Source organism: Phascolarctos cinereus, unplaced genomic scaffold (genome assembly GCF_003287225.1).
Source record: "Phascolarctos cinereus isolate Bilbo 61053 unplaced genomic scaffold, phaCin_HiC Scaffold_4;HRSCAF=312, whole genome shotgun sequence".
Taxonomy (NCBI): Eukaryota; Metazoa; Chordata; class Mammalia; order Diprotodontia; family Phascolarctidae; genus Phascolarctos; species Phascolarctos cinereus.
The window spans coordinates 575,679,639-575,706,521 of NW_027555847.1; the positions used below are offsets into that span (position 1 = coordinate 575,679,639).

The 26,883-nt window shown below is 33.5% G+C and overlaps 1 protein-coding gene across 7 annotated transcripts in view; it reads right to left on the minus strand.

Annotated features, from left to right (window-relative positions):
• Window positions 1–26,883, minus strand: part of GMDS (GDP-mannose 4,6-dehydratase) — a 785,826-nt gene that overhangs the window by 611,950 nt on the left and 146,993 nt on the right. Inside the window, exon 1 of one of the 7 annotated variants that reach the window (XM_078153651.1) lies at window positions 14,396–14,506. The exons of the other annotated variants lie outside the window; for them this stretch is intronic. Coding sequence (XP_078009777.1) covers window positions 14,396–14,491 — 96 coding nt within the window. The 5' untranslated portion in view covers window positions 14,492–14,506. Of the gene's footprint in view, window positions 1–14,395; window positions 14,507–26,883 lie in introns of those variants that run through there. 7 annotated transcript variants of the gene reach the window in all.

Consider the following 26,883-nt stretch of genomic DNA (forward strand, 5'->3'; position numbering starts at 1 on the left):
TTTCACAACATATATAACATTTTCACAACAAATATGCCAATATGCACATACATGTTATACCTATGTACACAATACAACATATATACCTATATACACATACACATAGATCTATATATATACATATGTATGTATGCATGCATGTATGTATGTATGTATTTCAGGCCCTTTAACATATTACTCTCATTCATAAACACTATGGTCCAGACATGCTGTTTCTCACATATGATACTCCTTTGCATTGGCTCTCCCTCATGCCTGGAATAGTGGTCTACCTCCTAGATCTTTCCCTTAAGTCTCAGTTCAAGTACCACCTGCAGAAGAGAGGCCTTTTTCCTAGGCCCCTAGTTGTGTACCCATTCCCTTCTAAGGCTACCTTTCATCTGTTCTGTATTTAGCTTGTGTACACACACACACACACACACACACACACACACACAGATATATATATATATATATATATATATGTATAACCCATCTGATTGTAAGCTTGAGGGCAGGGCAAGGGCTATTTTTTTTAATCCTCAAAATAGCACAGCTCTTTGCACACAGTGCTTAATAAATGCTTTTTGATTGGATTCAGTCATGTTCCACTCCCCATACCTGGCTTCCTTTATTTAAGTCCTAGCTAAAATCTCATGGAAGCCTTTCCCAACACTTTAACTCTAGCGCCTTCCCTATGTTAATTATTTCCCATTTATCCTGTATATAGTTTGTCTGTATATATTTGTTTGTTTGTTATCTCCCCCAGGGCAAAGAATGCCTCTTTATATCTCCAGTGTTTATTTAATTCATTCAATCAGTAAGTCATCCAATCAAATAATCACTATTAAACACAAGTGAGAAGAAAAGTTTAAAAAAAATACAATACCTGTTGTCAAGTCTAAATATTTTACCTATACTATACCTAGAGAGATATGTGTGTGTGTGTGTGTATATATATATGATATATATGATATATATATATCATATATAGTGTGTGTGTACATATATACATATATATGTTTCATAAACAAGCAATCAAAATTTTAACATTAAGTTACTTAACCATGTCCTTGAAAATCTGCATATAATAGACAGTGATGTTAACAAGAGCAAATAACTTAGAAAAATTAATATTACATGTGACTATGAAATTCATTTATTAATTAGTGTTGCTAATACTAAATAGGAACTAACATTTATCTACAGACTAAAATCTTTTATATTTAAATGCACAGAAAAGAGTATTACAAATGAACTACAAACTGGACTTGTCATTTTTGTGAAAAGATAAAATCCCACACTGTCCATGTTAATGATTTATCAACCAAAAGTACTGCGAGGCTTAGCAGTTAATTTTCCCTTCACACTTCACTAAGTCTGTGGTATTATCAATGTGGTCACTCCCTTTACTGATGCAACTAAAATGCAGAGTCTTCACATCCTATGTCATTCTTATCCATGCCTTTCCATAAATAAAAATATACCCTATTGACCAGATATCTTCTTCATTTTATTTTTTCACATGTTTGGAGGTCAGATATCGTTCAGTTTATTGTCTCTCATTATTGGTCTGTAACCATCGCACATTCTTTTTCAGTCAAATATATTCTCAAATATTCATTTTAAACTACTTCTTACCTTCAAATCATTATGGTAAATAATGGAGCTCACTTAAGCCCATCCTGCATCTTTCCATTGTCTTTTGATTACAGGTCATTTTAATTCCTCCAAGATTGTGATCTTTACTAATTTACAACCACAGTAGCATAATAGGGAGCTTACTGGTAATTAAGGAAATAGCCTTTTGGGGAGGCAATTTGGGATTAAAGGAAGAACTGTGCAAATTCCCAAATAAAAGCTGGCCTAAACTTCTTCAGAATTTTGAGTCCTGCTCACTATTCATTCATATAAGTACATGTCCCAAATATACAAACTCGACTATAACTTGACTATGCAATTGCATTTTGGAATCTGAAAAATATATGATTTTCATTTATTCAACTATTTTTTTTTTATCAGTATGGAAGATTTGAGTAATTCTTTCACATTTCTATGGATTTCACTGAATAATCTTTGAATTGTTTTGGGCCTCAATGCAATTTTCTTTTTTATACACACACTTTTTAACAAGAGAAATTTTACTATTAAAATGTATTTGTTTTGAAAGATTACAATTATTATAAGAATTAGATAATATTATAATAATTAGATTGTTATAAGCAAGTTAACAACCTAGGAGTCTTCCTGGACTTCTCATGATCGCTCTCTCACCTTCATATCCAATCTGTTGCTAAGGCTTGTCGATTTCACCTTCATAATGTATCATGTACACGCCCTCTTCTCTTTGAAACTGCAGCCACTCACTCTAATGCAAGCCCTCACCAACACACACCTGAACTATAGCAATAGCCTGCTGGTGAGTCTGCCGGCCTCAAGTCTCTCCCCATTCCAATCCATCCTCCAGCCACTAAGTGATTTTCCTAAAGCACAGATCTTGCCACATCTCCCACCCCGACTCCCACCATCCTTACAATAAACTCCACCGGGTCCCTCTTAACTCCTGGATCACATACGAAATCCATCATGGGCCTTCAAAGCTCTTCATAATCTAGCCCCCTTCTACCTTTCCAGTTGTCATACACCTCGTTCCCCAAAACATACTCTTTGATCCAGTGACACTGGGCTCTGGGCTGTTCCACAAACAAGACACTCCATCTCTCAGCTCTGGGCATTTTCTCTGTTCCTCATGCTTAGAATGCTCTTCCTCCTCTGCTCCAACCACTGACCTCCCTGGCTTCCTTTAAGTCCTAGCTAAAATTTCATCGAAGCCTTTCCCAACACTTTAATTCTAGCGCCTTCCCTATGTTAATTATTTCCCATTTATCCTGTATATAGTTTGTATATATTTATTTGTTTGTTATCTCCCTCAGGGCAAAGAATGCCTCTTTGTATCTCCAGTGTTTAGCACAATGTCTGGCAAATAATAGGCATTTAATAAATATTTAATGATTGATGGATTATATATGTGTGTAGATGTATTTATTTACATACATATATGTGTATACACATACACACACAGACGCACAGACACACACACACACACATACACATTTTGCTAGCTTGGGAACATTTAAAAAATTAGCCTTTGCCAATGAGGAAGTTCCCAATCCAAACAGAATGATAACAACCATACAGCATAGTTATCTTGCTACAAAACTCAATCACTCCACATATAGCACATAACATGAAAAGCCAAAATCCACATTTTTCTGGGCAGTTCTTCAAAACTCCAAGAAAGGAATCATCAATAACCATATACTTCAGTTGTAAATGTTTCTATATACTCAACTAGAGACTACTTTGCATGCCGAATACAAGACTTATAATGAATGCCTATATTTAAAAAAAAAAAAGGAAAGGTTTAATTTAATGAATTCACAGAAGTCAGATGTGTAGTAAGTAGGCAACATGAAATGATTTGACAAATCTCATTTTGATACTGTCAATGCTATAAATAAAATAAGAAGAGATAACATGATTTGAAAAAGAAAAGGAAGGAAAAACCATGTAAGTTTAAGGAAATGAATTTTTAAAAAATAAGGCCAAGGCCTATAAAAGCATCTAGGAGCTCTGGGTAGGCTGTTACAGATCACTGAATTTTTATTATCTGTATATTTTATTTTTTTAATTGTATTATTATTGCAGCTAGTTGTATCCACTAACCTCTCCTGAGATAAAATTATAGTCTGTTTTTTTGAGAGCAGTTTGAAGATTAGGAGGTGGGAACAGATGGTTCTAGTCAGAGTCCTTTAAATCAGTTCCAAAGTATAACATTTTCACATGCTCCCCATACTTACTGTTCATTCAGTAAAGAGAAATGAGAAGTAAAGTAGGGAAAAACTAGGGAGAAGGAAGAACTATTGAAATCAAAAGGTAATGGGTAGAAGAGAAAGATATGACACTGACAGTTTTATTTGGGCTTTATAACTTTTAAAGTTAGTATAGCCTACTATAGAGCACTGGGTCTAGATCAAGAAGACCTGAGTTCAAATCTAGCCTCAAACACTTACTAGCTAGTAAGTCACTTAATGCTGTTTGCCTCAGTTTCCTCATTTGTGAAATGAACTGGAGAAGGAAATGGCAATTCTCTGCCAAGAAAACCCCAAATAGAGTAATGAAGAGTGGAACATGACTGAAAAAATAACTAAACAAAAATCACTACAGTGTGATAACTCTTCAATTTAATGTCTCTGCAGGAAAAGCTTTGAAAGAATTCATCTATGTCATATAAAACCAAGTGAGGGACCAGGTACAGAATGGGCACTGGTCAGCACAGATGGGGTCTAGTAACAGCTTGACCATTAACAAGCTATGTGACCTTGAGCAAATTACAACTCTCTGAATCTCCATTTACTCACTTGTAACAAAAAGTGACTCCACTAAGATAACCTATATAGTTCCTTTCAGATCTAATATTCCATAAGTTATCATCATAACCAGAACTTTTCATCATAACAAAAATTTTATTCTAATAAATTTTCTTTAAAAAAAAATTTGGAATAATTTTGAGTCACATTGTATTAGTTAATCAGAAACATCTTGAAAATTCAACAATTAAGGCATTTGTCAAACTTATCAACAATATGTAACCAAGAGAAAACACCTTGTTTAGTAGAAACCACAGATTGCTAGTATTCTTCTAAAAGTTTTGCAACATAAGCATGAATTTTTGGTATATTGAATTTTATATAAACTAGATAATTTAATATCAACAACAGTACAGTAATTCCAATAAAAACTAGCCCAAAAAGATAAAGAATTATCTGAAAGCTAAACCAGTTACTGCATCATGAGTTGGTCATGCTGTAAGAATAGCTTAGGGTTTCCAAGTAAACATAATAAAGGCTTTCAATCAAAAGTACTTCAGTAAAGAGTAAATTTTCACATCTCCAAAATTCTGTTTTTATCTCAATACTGAATTTTGAGTTCCAAATATATTTAGGCACTTTTATAAAAGTAATAAATATGTACTTTTTTTTAAAATAAAAAGCCCTGGTGGTATATGGGTAGTACCTGGAATGTATTACATTGATAATGTGCTACAAATTAGATTCCTCAAAAATGTAAACACCATTCCATGGCAACTTATTCCATGGAAACGGGTAAATTGATGTATTAAAAACAAAGGTCATGCACAAAATTAATAAAACATTGGTCTCCTTAATTATAATTTGCATATCTAAGTAATCAAAAGTAACGCATGAAAACAAACAGTTCTTCTGATGAGTTAAAAATGATTATTACAAGTTCTATACTATTTGTTCCCAAATTTTAGGAAGCAAAATCATAAATATTCAATTAAAATACAGGTATCAATTATCCTTTTTAAATAATTACACTTATCAGTTTCTGAATTGTTATTGTTTTGTCCTTATGTCATTCATCTGTATATATAGAAAATCAATATGTTCTGTTTAACAAATAATTCATTTTATACAGGTATTACCATTTTGTAATAAATGTGAACATATAATTTAACATTGGCTAATACACCCTAGTTGGAAAAACTACAATTCATTTTATAAATTAGAAAAAAATGACATTGAGAATCTTCATCTCCACTAGCTGCCAGAAAGAATAGTGTAGACTAGTTAATTCTTTGTATCCGTGGGTTCTCATAGTATGGTGCTAAATTTTGAAAAAGTATATGCATATTCAAAGCTGAGGAATTTGAAGTATTACTTGAAGAAACTATTACCAACGGAATGGGTCAATAGGTCTTTGTACAAAAGGTAGGCTTCTCAGGCACTCATATATGCATTTTCTAATATCTGAATGAAATTTTATCATCTTAGATTACTTTAAAATGTATTCTTATGAAACACAGTAGAGATCATTTGCATGGATCAGCAATACAAACCAAGTTAGGATACGAAATGAGCTTTGAGAAGAACATCTGTTCCAAACCTTCCAACTCCTCCACTTTTAAAGGTAAGGCTGGGGGGTGGTGGGGTGGTGTTAAGTAACTTCCTAGATGTTTGTTTTTTCCCATTATTCTACATAAGTGTCATTTCAGCTGCTTTGATTTATTCAGCATAAAGAAAGAATCCCCTGTGGTAATATTTACATGAAGCTTCTAAGTTCAATATTTTGACCACAAATACAGGTCAATGAGTCTTAAGCTACAATGTTATAATTTAAGTTATAAATAAGGTTAAAGAAATGGATATATGACTCTCGCTACTCTTACTCTTTTTGGTAAAGTCATATAAAAAGTTTCTAATTAATGGCAATTGGAGAGATTCAACTACTTTGGGAATTTTAATTAACAATAACCTACATATTCTTCCCAAAAGCATGAAATTTTATAATCACAGTTTTTAGGTTTTACAGTGATACTTCATAAAGAAATAAATCCATATGAATTAAAGCAAGGGCACAGTACACATTCATAGGCTACTGTTTGCAAAAGGCTAGCTGAAAGAAAAATGGGACAATTTGGAAGAATGAATACTTCACCTAAATATCGGATTCTGATATGTGGTAGCACACAACAAATATCCTCAGTCCGAAAGGCACAGATAGATGGAACATTTAAAAATAAAATGTAAATCAAATCAAGAAAATATGTGTTAAAAAAATTATAAGATACCACAAATGGCATTAGGTCACCAAAGTAATAATAAACAAGTAACACAAACCATGAATACACATGAAACCCTACAGAAAATGTCATGTTCCTGTTATGTCTTTCATTAAGATTCTGACAGGGAAAATGAAAGTTTATTAAAAGCAAAAGATAAGCATTTGTACATCTCATGGTTTTCCCCCTGCACATTTTTAATATAATTCCTACTGACAGAGTTGATTTAATTAAAAACAGAAACTAATTTTTTAATAGATATTTATCACTTTTCATGAGAAGGATAGCTGCAACTTTTTTAGTTACAATCATATCAGTTCTAAGGGTCTTTTTTCACCTGAGGCTATAAAGATGTTTTTAATATATTACTGACACTGTTTAAAAGCCAGATTTGATTAAGAAGCATTTACCACAATAGCTCTTTTTAAATGTTTCTGATATGTGGATCATTTTAAGAAGTCATTTTTTATTGCTTTTCAATTACAATTCTACTGCCCAACTAACTGGATAACTAGACTGTATATGTGAATGATTAAAAATGCATCTTTTTTTTGTTTTTAGTATTACTAAATGAAGGCAAAAAACACTCAAAGGAGGAATAAAATTATTCCAGATTGTTAAAAATATTTAAAGAGATGAAGAGAAAACTTGATAAGGAAAATACCAAAAAAAAGTCTAGGTAGCAATTCACAGTTTGCTTCCTGAATTTTTTTTGTAGCTTTCATATGGTATATCTTTTATTCTCCTGTTGTACTAATGAATTGTACCAGCAAGACATAATATCATGTGAGATGCTCGGCTTCGTACTTTGAATCATCAGAGCATAGCAATATGGGAGGATGGGAAGCAGAAGGATGTTCACTCATACAAAAACATCTCCCACCCAAAGGCAAGTTGCATATTCCAAAATACATGAAAGGCAGCCATTTAAGGAAGAAAGATGCTGGACATATATGGCAAAGGTAAAACTAGATTTACCACAAGTGTGACATATGAAAAGACAATATCCTAGAAAACATGTATGTTTCTGAAATAATTACAAAAGGTTTAATTTTTAAAAAGAACAAACATCTGGCCATATACTGACTTTAAAAAACTTAATGGAAAAACTCTGTAAGGAATCAAAGACATAATGCCTCTAAATGGGGATGAATGATGGATATTTTCCCACTGATTATCATAATTTTACAAATTAACAGGAACATTAGAAATTATTGTTTAAATATAATACATCTTATTGAACATTTTAAATTATACACTCACATACATTTTCATGTTTTAACTTTAAATGCAGTAAAGATTATAATAATCCATGGTGAACATGATGAAGGCTAAGAAATGTGCTTAATATATAACTCTAAAATAATGTTATACTAATATTTTATGGGTTGATCTTTGTTAAGTAATTACATAAAAGCTAATATAATTGAGGAAAACAAAATGCTCAAAATTATAATTTAAATAAACAATTGAAAACTGATTACAGAAGGATATTTTCAAATTCATAGAACTTTAGAAACACTAATTTTGTCCTTTAAAATCTGGAATTCATTTCAATAGGTAAATTAAATTGTGAAAGAACTATCACAATTTCCTCTTAGCATCTTATTAGTTAAAAATCAGCAGCTAGATATTATCAAAGTATTTTCCCCTCTAAATTAGCTATTTAAAATGTCAATGGTAAATCATGAATTTTTTGTTAGATAATGTAAAAAAACATTACTACTACTGCTATACATAGGTATAGCTACCCATTTTTAAACTATAGAGGCTAAATAATTATTCTATAGCAGATGAAAAAAGAATTCTACCCAATTAAACTTAAGGTGATATCAATATGAAAACAAATGAATTGACAATAAACTATATTGATCTACGTGTAAACTGTAGAACCTACTTGCATTTCTCTATATCTAGGAGGCTTTTTAGAACATGATTATATGATATTCACTTGAAAATCTAGCAGCTAGGAAAATCAGTGTTGTGATCTTGTCATAAATTTCATTAAAATTGTGATAAAAGAAAAAAAATTACACATACTGCAAAACACTGCACTTGATTTTTATGAAACAAATAAAATTGAGTAAAATGTCTACTGAAAAAAAAATTTTAAGAAAAAAAGGTACTTAAAAGAAAAATTCTTCAGAAAGCCACTCAATTTTTAAAGGAAAAAAGGCAATTCATTTTCACGCTAAGGAAATGTTAGTCTAAATCCTTTTGATAACTGTATTATAACTATTGATTTTCAACTAACTTTTTTCTATAATATAATAGATATGACTGTTCATATTAGAACTGACTGGAAATACTGTAACAACAATTTAAGTTTCTTTTTAAAAATGTGGACTTTGGAAACATTTTAAAATTGATGATGATTATTTTCTTGAAAATATTAAATTTTACACATGAAATTTACTTTGAAAGACCATACTGTCAAAATAATTACTACCTAAAAATTAAATTTTCTTCAACTCATAGAGTACATACAACAATTTATGTGTTAACAAAAATGGAGTAATAAGGCACTATGGATAATAGTCCAAGGCAATACAATAACTGTTTTTTAAAGTACCCAAACTAAACATTATAAATAAGCATCCTTCTACCTGTATAGATAGTTTTATAAAACAGTCACTAAGAACTGACTATTAATAGTCATGAGTATTTATTTTGCAGCTTTATTTCAAATTCTATTGAAATATATGTAACAGTACACAGCAAATTATTCTGGAAACCACTTTCCTCCTCTTGAAAACCTTATTCCGTCTCTTTTTAACAGCTAGAAAGTGAACTGCAAAAAAATACTCTGAAATGAAGTATCAAGTAAGCCTTTATTAAGCACAAGAAATAAATTATACTAAGTGTTATTTTTTGAACCCAGCAGTGAGGGAAGGGGTTGTTAAGATATCAAATTTACTAAGAAAATAATTATGTGAGAAATAAGTTGCTGTCACAACAGAGACTTGCCAGATATTGCCCTTTAAGTAAGTTGTTATACACACCTTTGGAGGCAATTTTGTGACATACAAATTCATTTATGGAACTGAACCATATGAGGTAGACCAAGAAAATAAATGGTGTGGCAAGTTTTTTAAGAACCGCATCATTCACACAGTGATACAAATTCTTAATACACTTGAAAGTAGGATATTGATCTGTTTCAGTCACTGCGGACAGATACAAACTGCATTTTAGAGGTTATTTTCCATATCTCAGGTTTTAATAAATATTTAACTACTGATCATACATTCCTATCTGAGGGATTTAAATACTTTGCTTGTAAGTACTTCAAAAATATATACCTTGGTGACTTGGGGGAATCCAGAGGAAAGTCCTCACTGACATACTCCTATTAAGCAAACTCATTATGCTGCTATCATCTTTTATAACCATTGTGTCAGTATTTAGGAATCTTAATTAAAATGAAAAATAGCCTTTGTTAATTACAGACTCAACACAAAAAATTTACTTGCGCAGGTACCCATTTAATAGTAAATCATGCTTGGGGTCTGGAATAGAATAGACTGCAGTTCTATTTTCTAAAATGCTGACATTTGAGCAAATGTTCCCATGGAATGTTTGCCTGATTCGTGAACTGACATTTCCTCCCCATAACTTGCTTAACTAAAAAGTAGACATGCTGGCCAAGTTCTACAGTACCCCTAGGCAGCAGTTCATTACTTTCAGTTGCAACTTGTGAATACTTTCTCTTTTTCCTCTCTCTTTCCCTACCACCCTGACCCCCTCTTTGTCTCTTTATTTTGACATGCATATTATCTTAGCTGACTTCAATCATGTTTCATGAGTAGATGACATACCTTAAAAGATTAAGTTTTCCCACCTGGGACTTTTGCAGAAATTCAGAATTTTATAGCATCTCATAACCTTCTTCATCTTCCCATGGTCTTTCATTATCAATAGTAGCTCTCTTATTTTATGTTTAACTACAAGGTACACAAAGCTACAGTAGATAGAAGTCAGCATATCCCATCACTCATCTTTCATTACAGCTAGTTGCTGAATTCTCTGTAACACTCTGCTGCCATCTATTTGTATAACAGAGACACTGCACTATCAGTCTCGTTCTAACAAATCTACCTCCAGGGTAGATTATATATTTAAAAAAAAAAAAAAAGGCTGAAACCACAAGTAAATTAGAAAAATCCTTGAACATGGGTTATTTAAAAGAAATCATTGAATCTAATGCAACTAGGGATTAATAATTCTTGTCCACAGATGTTGTCACCATAATTGTTATGCTTTAAAGTGCTGAATTTTAGCTAGAAAGGATTACTAGGAATTTTAAGAGAAAAATCTGAATCTATGATTGAGCAGGAAATAGCTGTGATTCTTTTCAAGTTTTCAACATGTGAGGGCAGAAACAATTCACTATATGTTGCACCCATTGATACAGAACTTAATATCTTAATATTTCACTTTGCTGAGGCTTATTCTACCGAGTTTGATAATGGTTAAAAGTATAAAGTAATATTTAGCTCATATTTAAGAATTAATTTATTCACATTTATTGAATAGCCAAAGACTGAAATTATTTCAATCCAATGGTCAACTAATCTGTTCCAAATATAATGTCTTATGCTTCTTTCCTGGGAAAGAAAAAGGCATGGGAACACCACAGCATTTCGTAAATAATCCCTTTAACATTCACCATGCTGCCTCTAACCTGTCTTTATATAAATGCCAGAGACTGAAAAAAGGCCCAGCATTTAATCCAGAAGAAGAGGAAAAAAGTTCTGTATTGTGCTACTTAACAGTTAACTGCCTAGTAAAGATTTAGATTTAGCATTTATACTCCTAATGATATACATGAACATAAAAATAAAGGTCTTAAATCTTCCACAAGGTTTCTTGCTTTAATACTTTTATATAATTAGAACTCTGTTTAGTATTAAAAACTGACATCTCCAAATGAGAGGAGAAAAAAAATATCTCTGGAAAAGTTTTCCCTGGCACTACAAGTAAAATTTAAAGAAACTAAATTCCTCCATCCTTTCTTCATATTTAACACTTCATTGAGAGGATATATGCCATCGACACATTTATTTCAATGTTTAAAAAACAATTTCTTTTAATCATCAGTCCTATAAAAATAAGTAAGTTCAACAGTTCATTTAAAATGTCAAAACTTCTTTAGAAAATACTTCGAATAAGTAATTCTAATTCTACTTGAATATTTAAGTAAGAGATAAGTCTGTAGTTTTATACAGTCAGGTAGAAAAAAGCAGTCAACTGATTATAAATGTATCGATATAGATATATAGATATAGATGATATAGATATTGATATATCACCTATAAATAAGATTCATTTCATACAATGTGGGCAAAGTCAGCAAGAACTAAAGACACTTCAAAGTAGATTTACTTTTATTCAGATGTCCAGTAGTATATGCATTACTTATTAATGTCATAAACTAGAAATAATTTGCAAATATTTAAGGAATAGAATTGAGGGGAGGATGAATTGATCTTACATACCAGCTGAAAAGTAAAAAATGGAAATACAAGAAACTAGAAACATTCCTCACTAAATTATTTTTTAAATATTCTTTTCTTCTTGGAGGTACAACAAATTAACTGGTAACAAGATATTTTTTAAAGAAAAAGCACTGTACTGTTATTAACAAAACTAAAATAGAACTTCTTTAACATTTTTGTTATATTATTCTGTTGTATAAACATATGTGCCTGATTTTAAGAAAGCTAAACAAATCCAAGTTCACAAGAATAAATAGAAAATACAAGATTTAGTTTATAAATGAGCTCTTTTGATTCATTTAGATTGGGGTAAACACCTGGCATAAATTGGGATGCTTTGTAAGGTATATAATTTCACAAATTCTACTATAATTTTAGAAAATTACCTGTTGTGCTTTCATTAAGATACAATAAACCTAAAAATGCTTTTCTACAAATCAATAAAAATTCAAGACCTTCTAGGAGAATCTGTCAAAAACACTTAAAATGGTTGATTTCCTTATTGTCCAGCATACACATTTATATCCACACCCCATTAACATACACATGTGCATTTATTTTATCATTACATTAATCTGTTTAATCATATAAAATAATTATGTAAAGTAATTATGTTGAGTTAACTAAGATAATATTTGGGTTTTGGTTTAGTTTGGTCTAGACAACAGAGTTACTGTTATAAGTGGACTGATTGTGCAAAATACAACAAACATATCTTTGTGTGGTCTGCTAATTATAAGCAAAATTCCAAACGTTATTAGCTGTTATCAAAATTACAACCCCACCTCGACCTAATAAAACAAAACAATCTGTTTGAACAGGTAAAGTGGAGCTTTCATGGAGTGTTCTTTCGAACATAAATTCTTAAGGGACTATAAAGGAGGTTTTAAGTAGTTTTGGATTTGAATTAGATTGCTCAGATCCATAAGAGGTTTTCAAAACAGGATTTATGCCAGATGACACATTATGATCTACCTATCAAAAACCATGAATATTAATTCAGATTAAGAAACTTAATTTTCTTTCTAAGGGCCACCTGGGCACATTAATAAAAAGGAAGAATACATATTTACTTTTAAATATTCAACCAAAAAGTGAAGAAAGCTTAAGCTGACTAATATAGTTAAGCCTGGCTACAAAAAGAAGTGATAACAGTCATCACTCTCACTAATTTATATCACAGACTGTGTGGCTACCAACACAAGCAAAGGAAAGGAAACATCAATTTCAGAGAAATCGCACCCCTCAAAAATTTCGTAAAGAATTAAAAGAAGCCATCACTAGTAACTAAATTAATCAGTTTGTCTATTTGTGGTCATTAAATTCACCACACATTTGTTATATTTCTTACTTAGAACTGTCTATCAGCTTAGTAAAAATGTTTAAAAATTACAGGTCACAAATACAGAAATACAAATAAATTTATATTCAATATATAATACATTAACATAATTGCATATAGAGAAATCTGTGTTGGCATACCTTTACAGCTATATTATCTCAATCACATCTCCCTAAAACTGCTTCTAAATCAAAAATTTTTGCATTATCCTGAAAGTCACCTACTGTGTTTTGCTAAACAAAACAATTTCCCATAAAATGAACCTTAATAATCTAATGTAACAGGCTTATAATGCTCTTTATAATACTCTACATATTGCATTCACAAATACAATTAAAATTAATTTCAAATCTAAGTAAGGAAAATATGAGAATGTTATTTAAACTGCAAAATATAACATCCCCTCCTCCATATACTATTTTGTAATTAATGAACACCAATATATAAGAAAAGTTGTATTTATACTATTCATAATAGAAACTCAAAAAATTCTGTAAAACAATAAATTCACTAGATTTGTAGTGAGATCTCTCTCTGCAACTTCCTTGAGAACCCAGCCAAGTAAAAAGAAACATATCATAACAACATTCTCTTTGCTTGTGTAAGCAGCAAATATTCCAAGTTTCCAAGAGTTGCTTTCAAGGCAACCTACTTAACTTATTTTGACGCAATGTTGATACTGTCAAATTGAAGAACAGTCAATATTCTTAACTAACGCAACTAACATTGGATCTTCCTTCATGCCAGTTTTCTATTAGGGACACTGGTGCAAATGCCTTAGATAACAATTACTTAGGCAGTGTAATGCTAACAAATTCACACAAGGAAACAAAACAGAACAAAAAAATTCAATGCACTCACAAGAATTCACATGCCAAAACATAGCCAAAAAACAGGGTGAGGGATGACTAGAGGAACAGAGCTTCACACCTTTAAGTCTGGGGACCTTCTTTTCAGAGTTCTGCAGCCTCTATCCAACTGAGGTGAGGGAAGTGTGAAGTCCTGCTGCATCAGAATGGGCATCATTTTTTTAAGATATCTAAAAAAACCATTGCCTCATTGAAGACATTCTCAAATTACAAAAGAGTGTGGAATATTCCTTGGTCATTCTGATAATTCCTAAAACGTCTATCAAACTCCCTCCTGAGCTGCAGTGAAGGATAGAATAATGAAGCTCCTATAATGGACTAAATTTTGACATGTAAATACTTCTTAAAGGATCAGTGCGCTATACACAATGCACAATGTTCTGCACCCAATGGGAAGTGATTTATGGCATATTTTTTGGACCTCCATTTCCTTATCCTGGCAGAGTTAGAAGTACATCAGTTGAGAAGTCAGAAAATATTGGATTCTACAATTTGTGTGACATTGGGCAAGGTTGCTGACTTCACTGATTCACAGTTTCCTGACTGATAAAATTAAGGCACTGAACTAGATTCATCAAGACCTTTCCAGTTCTAGAATGCCAAGATATTATTCAACAAATAATAAGGAACCTAGAATATTAATTCACAGAATGTCAGAGTTGGAAGGTACCTCAGAGTCAACTAGTTCAACTTATACATAAATCTTTCTACAACATCCCTGACAAGGGGTAATTCAACCTTTTCTTGAAGATCTTGAGGGAGGGGAAAACCCCACCACCTCCAGAGGTAACTCATTATATTTTTAAATAGCTCACAATGTTAGGAAATTTTTCTTTATATTGTCCTGTGATTTATCTTTCTACAATTTCTATTCATTGCCCTATTCCTACCCTTTTCACTTGTATTCCTAATTTATAGTTTATTTCATAAACCATAAGAACTTAAACTTAAAAAAAAAAGAAATCAAACTGAAAACACTTAATTCCTGGAAAGCAAAGGGGGGAGGCTAAAAATACTCATGAAGACAATTTGAGAGAATGGCATTGGAAAGAAAGCTCAAATTTGACCAGAAATGTCTATAAAAGCACATTTTGATCCTACCTTGTGCATCCATTTCCATAAGTTATGAGGATTATGTTTGTAATGCCAGGAGCAGTAAACAAGCCTCAAAAAATAAAAATTTTAAAAGTCTCAGCTGAGACAGAAAGCAAGAGCCAGAATCAGGGTTGCCTATTCTCAATTTCCCCTTTATTTGCACCCTATCAATTCCTGTCCGTATCTCCATTTCTAAATTACTCATTGATCACAAGAGATGATGTCCCTTTCAGCCTACAGCTTTTGGTCATGGACATGACAGAATCCTAATCTTAGATGAGCCATTTATAAGACTTTGAAAGAGAAGATCTATTTGATCATTTTTATAATGGAATGTTCTGAAAGCCTTAATGAAGTCAATAATGAAAATTGCTTCAAACTACATACTTCAGTACAGGTGACCTATAAGTTTTGTGGTTGGAGGAAAGGACAATCAGTAACAAGAAATAACAAAACTCTACCATGATACCAGAATATACCTTTGAATAATAACTGACCACAAGGAAGATACCCAGCGACCTTTAGAAATGTATTAACTACTTCACAGGGTTGTTGATAGAAAAATACTTAATAAAACCTTAAAGAACTACATAAATTTGAGTCATTAACATTTGCATTGTTAGATACAGATCTTAGCCTGTTAAGAAACATGTTTAGGCAGACAAGCCATTCTTTAAAAAGTTATAAAATTATATATTTAGTAATTTCTTGGCATACTCAACTGACAGACTGATACCCTGGCAGATTTGCATTTATAAAACTATTTCCCAGAAGCGATAATGCCCCAAGTCTACATTGTCTACATCAATTATATTCCTTTATAAATTCAAGCTGATTGACATTGAATCCCAACCACAGAGAGATGATACTAATAAGTAAGGAGAAGGATTTTTAAAGACATGGCTAATAGTACAACAGGATTAAAAATTTAAAGAGTATTCTAGTGTCAAGGTTTGTTTGATCAAAGAAAAACAGTCCTCCTAATTATACTAAAAGAAAATACTGGGGATTTTTCTTAAAAAGTAATACTACACATGGACAGAATGACACAGGTAGCGCTAATTTTTATTCTGCACTAATGAAATGTTCCATCACTGAAGAGAGCTGGACCTAGAAGTAGCAAAAACAATATGTCATTTCAAAAGTATGTTTTAAACAATTAAGATCTGCTTTCTCCCTCCGCACCCCTCACCCCCATTGAGAACACAAGAAAAAAAACTTCAAATATGCACAGTCAATCAAAATAAATTTTCACACTGGCCACATACTATAAAAAATTTGTTCCATTCCATATTCTAAATCTTTCACCTCTCTTTCAGAAGGTGGGTAGCATGTCTAGTCTTCTGTTATCTCATTTAGTCGCTATGCCGATAAGAATTGAGCACAAAAGTATCCTACCATTTTTATATACTATAACATGTTTATTCATTTCCCAATTTATGGGCCCTCCCTCAAATTCCCATTTTTTGCTTCAAAAAGAGCTGTAAATATTTTTGTGCACCTTTAGAATTTGTTTTGCTTGGGACTAATTCTTCCCTTAATCTACCTTTAATTCCTCCTTCTCCCTTATCTCCTTTACCTCTTATTTACCAGTTGAATGAAATGTATTTCGGTACCCAACTCTGTAGGTGCATGTGTATTCTTTCTATTGACCAATTCAGATGAGAGTGAGGTTCAAGAGTCAGCTGCTTCCCCACATCCCCTTCTTTGTATAGATGTCTACTTGGACACCCTGATTATTTGAGATGATTTTCCCTAATCTTCTTTTTCCTGCCACTGCCTCTGCCCAATGTATTTCTCTTTCCCTCTCCTTCCATTCTTTTCTTAAGGTCATCAAGACATAGTATAACCATGACTAGGCCTTGCCTAATTATATTCTCTAATGGACTCTTATGATGACAGGGTTCAGAGGAAATACATGTATCAACTCCTCATATTTGATAGTAAGCAGTTTCTTGTTTAATCCTTTAGTATTGTCAATGGATATTTTCCTTTTTATGTTGCCCTTAACTCCTGTGTTTGAACTGCAAAGTATCTCCACATACGTGGTGTTTTCATCAGGAATGCTTGGAAGTCCTCTATTTCATTAAAAATCCATTTTTTCCCTGTAGTATTGTACTCAGCTTTGCTGGGCAAGTTATTCTTGGCTCTGCATTCACATCCCTTGCCTTCCAGAAGATCATATTCTAAGTTCTCTGCTCCCTTTAAAGTGGTAGCTGCTAAATTATGTGTGATCCTGACTGTGGTTCTTCAGTACTTGAATTCTTGCTGTCTCCTTGCAATAATTTTGTTTTGACCTGGAAGCTCTGGATTTTGGCTTTGATGTTTCTGGGAGATGGGTTTTTTTTGGGGGGGGGTTTGAGTTTCTTTCAGGAAGTAACAGATTCTTTCTACTCCTACTTTGCCCTCTGGTTCTGAAAGATTTGGGCAGTTTTAAGATTTCTTGAAATATGATATCTAGGTTCTTTTTTTTTGTTGGAGTTCAGATAGTTCAACAATCCTTAAATCTGTTTCTCCTCAATATCTTGTGAGATGCCTTACATTTTCTTTTATTTTTTTCAACTTTTTAATTTTCTTTTTATATCTCTCATTGCCCCATGGTGTCACTGGCTTCTATTCGGTCTTTTCTAATTTTCAGAATTTGCTATTTGGGCAAGGTTTTGCACCTGTTGTGCCAAGCTGTTAATTCCCTTTCTAATTCTTTCTTCCAGAGCTCTTAACATGTTTTCCAACTTATTTCCTCAAACTTATGCCATTTATAAAAAAATTTAACTCTTTTTAAAAAAATTCTTGCTTTATCTCTTCTAGGAATTCCAGTTGAGTTTGTGTCCAATCTATGTTTTTCACTGAGGCAATATTTGTAGATGTTTTGAAGTCACAGTGTGTGTGTGTCTTGAAAATCCCTGTCACCACAATAGCTCATTATAGTGGGGTTAATTGTTGGTTTGCCTATTCTTCCAGCCTACTTCCTGACTTTGGACTAGAGCTGGGCTCTGTCACACTTCCAAAGAGAGGGCTAGTCCTGTTGCTGATTTCTTGGAGTATTAAGTGTTGTGTTGTTCAAGGATTTCAAGGGCAGGCCGGGGACCTGTAAGCTTTCATTGCTCCTAAAGTGCGAAGTCTATTTTATTTGCTGCCCCCTGGTTTAAGCTCTTCAAATTACTGGCCTGGGATTGGAACTCTGCAAGCTCTCTGCTGGACTCTACCCCTATCAGCCAGATGCTACATTCTGATGCTTCAGAGCAGTAAAGCTGTAGGCTCTCCTCCTTTGATCTCAGATTCTAGTCTCGGTTATCCTGTAGGGGCAGGCCTAGATGCTGGAAGTGAAACACTACTCTGCACTTAAGGTCTGAACCACACCACAGCTGCTGATGGCTTCTGAATTTCCTCCTTTCCTCAATCCACTGACCAGAGACTCCCTTTTGGGGGATGCCACTCCCATCTGCAGGTCCTCTTCTCACTCCACCCTGGATCTCTGACCCAGAACCAGGTAGTGCACAAAAAATCTGCTAGTTCGTACCTGTCTCGGTCTGGATCTGGAATTTACTCTTGCCCTGGTGCACAGGCTCTCTTTGGGTGATGGAGTGCTTCTGTTCCAACCCCATCCCCAGGGTCCACAGACCTACCTATCTCCTTACGTGGAGCCCATTTTGTCTCTGAGGACTCATTGTGATGTTTTCTGAATTTCCCCATCAGGAATCAGTCTGGTGCATTTTATATATGTTTGGAGGCATTTGTGAATAAGAGGTTATGGCATTGTTTCCCATCATTCTGCATGTTACTTCCATGTGTCATCTTCCAAAGCCAAAAAGTATTCAAAGAGGCCTATATAACTGAGAAATTTATATGTAATCTTCAACTTTTATGTATGTGCAAAAAAAGGTACATTCAAGCTAAGGTATAGCCTAGGGAAAATTAGAAGAAAAGATTTTTAAAACTGAGGTACTCAGATAATAGAAGGTCATATCACAACTGATTTAGCTACAAAATTATTACTTTTTCAGATACAGACAGAAAACCAAACTCTTGTTAGAAGCCCTTAAAGAATTAAACAGAGAATTGTATGTAAGCTCTTAGAAATCTGGAACTGACAATCAAAGGTTTTTTTTTTCTTCTGGTTTGTTTTTGTTGTCAAGATATTTTGTACTCATATGAATGCAACAAATAAGTTTTGCAGTGGTATGTAAGTGGTATGTAAGAAAGAGTAGAAAACTACAAGGGCAATATAATATTCCACTTTCTATGTGCATATTACTATGGGGAGGAGTTCATCCTTCCTGATTTTACAGTGTTTGTGCAAATTTGTCATAATCCTAATCTTTTAGGATTATATATAAAATATATACATATATATATAAAATCAGAGGGATTAAGCAGAAGGAAGTATTAAAAAACAACACTTAACATTATAATAGAGTTGATATCGACATATACCGGGAAACAATTCAATAGGGAAGAAACTGAGAATCATAAATCTAGAGGTAGAAAGGACCTTAAAAGTCATCTAGTTTGAAGCCTTTCATTTTACATTTGAGGAAACTGAGATGCAGAGAGATTAGATGACTTGCTTAGTGTTACAGAGGGAGTAAGCATCAGAAGAGGGATTTGAACCCATGTCCTCTGACTCAAGAGTTAGCATTCCTTCAACTGTACTGTGGTCTTCTCCTAGAGAATTGCATTCTGTTCTAGCTGTTTGTAGGAGGTGGGGGCAATATGAAAAGAACTGTTGGAAACTAGAAGACTGAGGTAGATTTCTAGCTCTTTCAAGCAAACACAGAAGTATAAATTAACAATGGCCAAGGTTTCAAGACATAATTATGGTTGGTGAGAAGTGTGTGAAATGACAGGGCTCCAAGGTAGAAAGTCAGAAATGTTATTTTTTAACTGAAGGTTCTATGTTGTCCCCAACTAGCTCCTCCAATTTCTCAGCAGAGATGAGTTAGCTCTAAGTCTCAACGGGCTTTAAGAATATTAAAGTCATAAAACAGGAAAATGATAAATGTTGGAGAGGATGTGGGAAAATTGGAGCGCTAATACATTGTTGGTGGAGTTGTGAAATGATCCAACCATTTTGGAGAACAATTTGGAACTATGCCCAAAGGGCTACAAAAATGTGCATACCCTTTGATCCAGCAATAGCACTTCTAGGGCTATATCCCAAAGAGATCAAACAAATGGGAAAAGGACCCACATGTACAAAAATATTCATAGCAGCTCTTTTTGTGGCGGCAAAGAATTGGAAATTGAGAGGATGCCCATCAATTGGGGAATGGCTGAGCAAGTTGTGGTATATGAATGTAATGGAATACTATTGCTCTATAAGAAATGATGAACAGGCTAACTTCAGAAAAACCTGGGAAGACTTATATGGTCTGATGCTGAGTGAAGTGAGTAGAACCCAGAGGACTTTGTATACAATAGTAGCCACGTTATGCAATGACTAAGAATGTTAAACTGAACCCTTCTCAGTATTACGAAGATCTAAGACATCTCCAGAGGCCTCGGGATGGAAAATGCTGTCCACATCCAAAGAAAGAACTATGGAAGTTGAATCACTCTCACTTAATTTTACCTTAAGTTGAATTTTGTTTCATCTTTCTGATGGTTCCTCCTATTGGTTTTAATTTTTACTTACAACTTCACTAATGTGAAAATATGTTTAATGGGTATGTAAATGTAAAGCCTATGTCAGATTGTACACCGTCTTGGGGGGGGGAGAAAAACGGAGAAAAAAATTTTCAACTCAAAAGCATATGGGAAAAAAAATTTAAAAAAAATAAATAAAATTTTTAAAAAAGAATATTTAAGTCATGAGGGACATACTATAGTTTTGCGTGAGGTAAGTAGTACTTTAGTATTTTCATAATTTTACATTTGACAGGTTTTACACTAAGCAATAGGAAGGAATACAAAGAAAGGTGTAAGAACAGAGAAAGAAGGCAAAAATCTTAAAGTGTAATCTTGAGATAATCTGCTTCCATGTCATGGCACTTTCTCAATATCATTCACAGGTAATAGGGTTAGGATTACATGCAGGTCCACTATTCCATAATATCTCCAGACATTAATCACTAATAATGGGTTAACATTCAACATTTATTCATTCACACCAAAAGCATTTTTCAATTACTATAATGTGCTAGACGGTTGGATAGAAACAAAATTAAATAAGATATGACCTTGTCCTCAAGGAGAATACAATCTAGTAGGGATGGGATTTACTAAGTACACAAAAATTACACAAAATGTTATTATGGCTTTTAAGCACAGATTATAAGGTGGTAGATTTTAGAACTGGAAGAGACATCTGGCCTTATTCCCTTATTTTATACCAAGGCCCAGAAAGGCCAGACGATTTGCCCAAGGTCCAAATGAGGAGAGAGTCTCATTTCTCTGAACTTGTTATGATGTGACCCTACCTTAAAATAAGGTTTGGGGAAGGGGTATCATTGGGAGGGTTTTATCCAATCCTATGATCCAGTGAATGATATGTGATTATCAGGGAAGCTATGTGAGAATTCACAAAAGCTAATCATAATAGAATAATTTTTAGTGGAGCAAAGAATTCAAAGCTCAAGTAAATACCTAAATGTGCTCCTATTTAACAGACATTCTACACAGCAGCACAGAAGAGATTCCTGAGTTCTCCCCGATCAAAAGAGGCAAGATTACACACTGGATAATTTGTTCCAATTTTAATGATGACACCAGGCTAGTTTACTGCTTTTAATAACCAGTGCATTTCAGTCACCTCTCACTTTCTCCCACATTAGATCCAATCAGCCTTTCAATGACCTATTTCATGAGTCATAACTCTCATGAATCAGAAAAACGTCTTCAGTCAGTATTTCCCAGACTGCTGTGGGTTCATTCCAAGAACCAATTTCATCTTCATTGGTTTCCTACAGGAAACCAGACCAACTTCCTATTATTTTATTTTCCTTACTTTCAGCATAGCCCACATAAAATTAACTGGAAGTGAGAGTGATAGAAGACTTTATTCTGCATAAAGAGAAGCCAAAATAAACAACATCCAATAAGATTCTAGACGTCACTGATTCAAATGGACCAAACTTCAGAATGTGCTAAGATTAGAACTTTGTTTTCCAAGCATGCTGAAAAAAGAATGATTTGTTTGGATCGAGCTTATTGTGAACACTACGCTCTGCTGCAGGACAGGCTTTCGGTTTTTGCTCTTAAAACTTGGTATCTACCAATATAATCATTTCTATTAAGAGGATATCTACCCTAGCCTCCTAACATACTTAAGAGGAAATAGGTAAATGAATAGGAAATGAATAGGGAACTAAGCATACTGAGAGGAGAATTGGCTTAATGACAAATGAAAAACCCCTGGAACAATAGACCATCACTTTTATCTCCACCACCAACAGCAGGCGCTTGATAAATTCTTGTTGACTTAAAAGTCAGTATCCAAGTTCCCTGTCCCCACTGATACTCCATGTGGTGCAGTGTATAGGGTTCAATTCGGCATCAAGATCTGAGTTCAAATCTAGTCTCCAATATTTACTGGCAGGCTGATAGCTAGCAGAACATTTTAACTCTCTGATACTTGACATACCTACCTCACATGACTGTTGTGAAGCTCAAATTATGTGATGTTGTGTATCAATGGTAGCTATTGTTACTTTCATCACCTCTCCAAGTTTCATGGAAGGCCTATATTGGTAGAGGGCTTCCTCATTTGGAATTCAACATGCTGACAAAATCATAGCTCTAATCTACCCATTTGTAAACATTAAAGAATTTCAATAATGTCATAATTTACTGTGATTTCCTGTCCTGTTTCTCAGTAGCCAAAGTTCTCGTTTCCTACTGTAACTACAGGGAGATAATCAAGGACAAGCAAAAAATCACTGACAAGATTTGAAAACATCAGTTCTTCCACAGGCAGAAAGTTGTGGTCATGAAGTTGGCCTTTTAACCCCCAGTCTAAGTATCTACTAACCAAAACAACTTTTCTGAACTAGCTAGGTCCCACATAATCTTGATGAAACAGCGTAACATGATGTTCTCAAAAGGAAAGATACCTAATATGGAAAACTTCTTTGTCATCATTTCTGTCAGCGCTTGTTAAAGTACAATTTGCTACTTCATTCCAATTTCAAACTTAATTTAAAACCTCCTCAACACTCCCACACATTGATCTGAGGTAGAACCCCTCTGGGTCCAAACAGAAGAAGCCTGATTCCTCTTTTACATGACAACCCTTCAAATATTTGAAGATTGCTATCATGTTCCTCCATAGGCCATAGGCTAAATAAGATTAATTACCTCAAACAACCCTTATGTAACACAATTTTGAGATACTCAACCATGATGGTAGCCCTCCCTTGACCATGCTCCTAAATGTCCCTCTCCTCAAATGTGGTTCCCAGAACTGAATATTCAAGAGGTAGCCTGATCATTGAACGGTAAAAGGAGTTCAGGGTCCCAATTCATCTATATACTACATGCCAAAATATGGAAAGAACATTGAACTTCAGGCTCCCCAGCATTGCTATTTGCTAACTGTATAACCTTGGACAAATAATGTGGGTTCTCTATATCTCTGCTTCATACATATAAAAATAAGATGATAATATTTGCAAATGTACTGCACATTGTTATTATAAAGAACCACATAAATGTGAGCCATGATTACTATATTGTGTTACATTAATAATGACAGCATCTAATTAGCCAATGAGTTTTGCTTGGTCCCAGAAAGCAGAACTAGAAACACTGGGTGGATATTGCAAAGAAGCAAATTTCCAGAGCTTAGTACTTTGCCTTGCACATAGCAGGCAATTAATAAATGTTTATTGATAGACTGACTTCAGCTTTATGGAAGGAAAAAATTCCTAGCTATTAGTGCCATGCAAGAGCAGAATGGGCTGCTAGGGGAGGTTACGGGCTCTTCTTCAATGAAAGATTTTGAGCAAAGCCTTATATTTTAATTATATTGGAGAAAAGTTAAATAGAACAAAAAATCTCATAAACCAATTTTTGATTACCCTTTAGAGTATCAGCATTGTAGTTTGTCAGTCAATAAAACAAAGGTCAATGCTTTAACTTAACCAGACCTCCTACAAGGTCACAAAATTGTTATCCTACATTATGGAGAAATATGCTAATGGAAGGAATGCAAGATGTGGCAGATTCTACCAGTCTATCAGGGCTTTGAGTAGGTGAAGGACTACTCATCTTTCATCAATACTACTCTCCCTTTACACACAAAAGTTGAAACTTAAGTATATTCTTAACTACATAACCTGCATTTTCTTCCTTTATGTTAGGAGATGACACTCTGCAAATAAATCCCTAAATTCCTATTCGAATACATAACTGTACATAAATGATGCTCACAATTTTAAAAAATTTACTTAGTACTCTGTTAATCTGAAAGTTACAGCCAAAAAATTCAGGTAAACACTGCAGAAACTATATGGTTCAAAGACCAGGTAAAGACTGAAGGAAGCCAATATCTCTCAATTTCAAAAATTCCCTGCAATCAGTCTGAGACAACAGTTCTTACTTTTTCTAATACATGTCAGTGAAGTGACATCTGTGAGCTAAAAAGTTTCATTTGTTAATTCATGAAAAAGTATAAAATGATAGATTTCATTACTTGGATAAAACAGGACGTATGACAGTGATCTTTAATGACAACATCTGAATAGTATTTTGCTAATTAAAACAAACTTGTGTTTTCTAGTAAGGAAGAAGAAAAAATAATTTTTATCTTGAACAATGAAGAATATAATAAAGAAAGCACATAATAAATGCCTGACTATATAATAATCACAATCCAGATAAAAAGAAACACACATGCTATGGAAAACATTTATAAATTCATGAAAAATTTTTAACAATCCACTAAAATATTTAGGCAACACCATATTACAAAATTCAGTAAGAAAGAAGTATTTCTCATAATCACCTCTCCAAGTTTCATGGAAGGCCTGCATTGGTAGAGGGTTTCATCATTTGGAATTCAAAACATTTAAAAAGACTAATTTATCTGTCTCTTCAGTCAAATTTTCCAAAATGGCATTATTCTTTTATAGCAAGGATAATAGGAAAAAAAATCCAAGAGTGTTTAAGTTTTAGACTGTTAAAAAATGGCTTCTGTCAACAGATCTCCTCCAAACAATTTCATATATCTTTCCTCCATGACCAGTCTTTAGCTTCTCATGGAGACCAAAGAGTCATATTCACAGGAGGGTTAGAGAGCTAAAACAGAAAAAGAGAAACAAAACACTACAAATACACATTTATTTTCCCTAGGCAACATTTTTTTACAAGGACAAGGACATGTGCTTTCACTAGTAAGGGTAACTCCCACCATGGAAACTTCCTCCACTGATGCAGATTGCTAAATCCTATGTAATTTAAAGTCTTATGGAGAGACATAGGGCCTAAGAGGTTACTGTCATGATCACACTGATAGTATGACTATGTCTCAGAGGCAGGTCTTGAACCCAGGTCCTTCTTGACTCTAAGGTTGGGTCTCTATATCCTATGTTACAATGCCACTCAAGCTATTAGGCCTTGGGAAACAGGCTATGGAAATATTTGGGGTATTAGAGAAATCAAATCAGAAGGTGGGCACTGTCATTCTTTGGGAGTAGAGTCTTAACCTTTTATTGCCTTTAGTAATTCTGGGGAAAGATAGTTATTGAAAAACGGGGAGGGGGGGAAGTAGGTGTTAATAAAGTATCATAAAAATAAGCTTCAATGTTGTTCACAGTTCAGATTTTAGTCTGAATGGAAACAGACCTAGTACAGATTAAGGGGAAAATCATTTTCTCCTAGACAGTAGTGAGTAGCAAAATGTCCTTATCAATTTGTATGTACATACTAACATCCTGAAACAAAATGAGTCTAATATTTTTATGGAATTATTTTAGACCAATGATTGTTCAGAAGAATCATTTCACCATTATCTTTCTCATGGCATACCATAAGGATTCATGTGATGGTACATTTTTTTTTCCTTCAGCAACAGAAACAGAGATGATAGATAAATTACATCCTGCCTAGGGAAGATGATATTGTAAACCAGCAAGTAATACCAACAAGTTTGCATAGTAATTGTGGTTTTCCCAACTAAAATATATTTCCTTTTATTTATATGATATATGTGCATTAGAAGAACCATCAACTATTCTAAATAATTCCCTAGGATGGAATTTAATCCCTCTCCTACTTCACTCAGTCCAACAGTAAGCAACGTGTTACTAAGGCAACAACTGGAACTAAAATAATTACTAAAGCCCTGTGCATAGCATTCTCAGGATCTCTGAGATTAATATACTCAGTTTCTTAAAAGTAAATGGATAAGATATAGAGAAATTGCTGGAAAGTTTGAGAAAGAGGGCAGGAATTCAACAATACTTTGATCAAGCTGAAGGAAAGGAAAAATATAAAGTAACTTTCACCCCAGTGAAT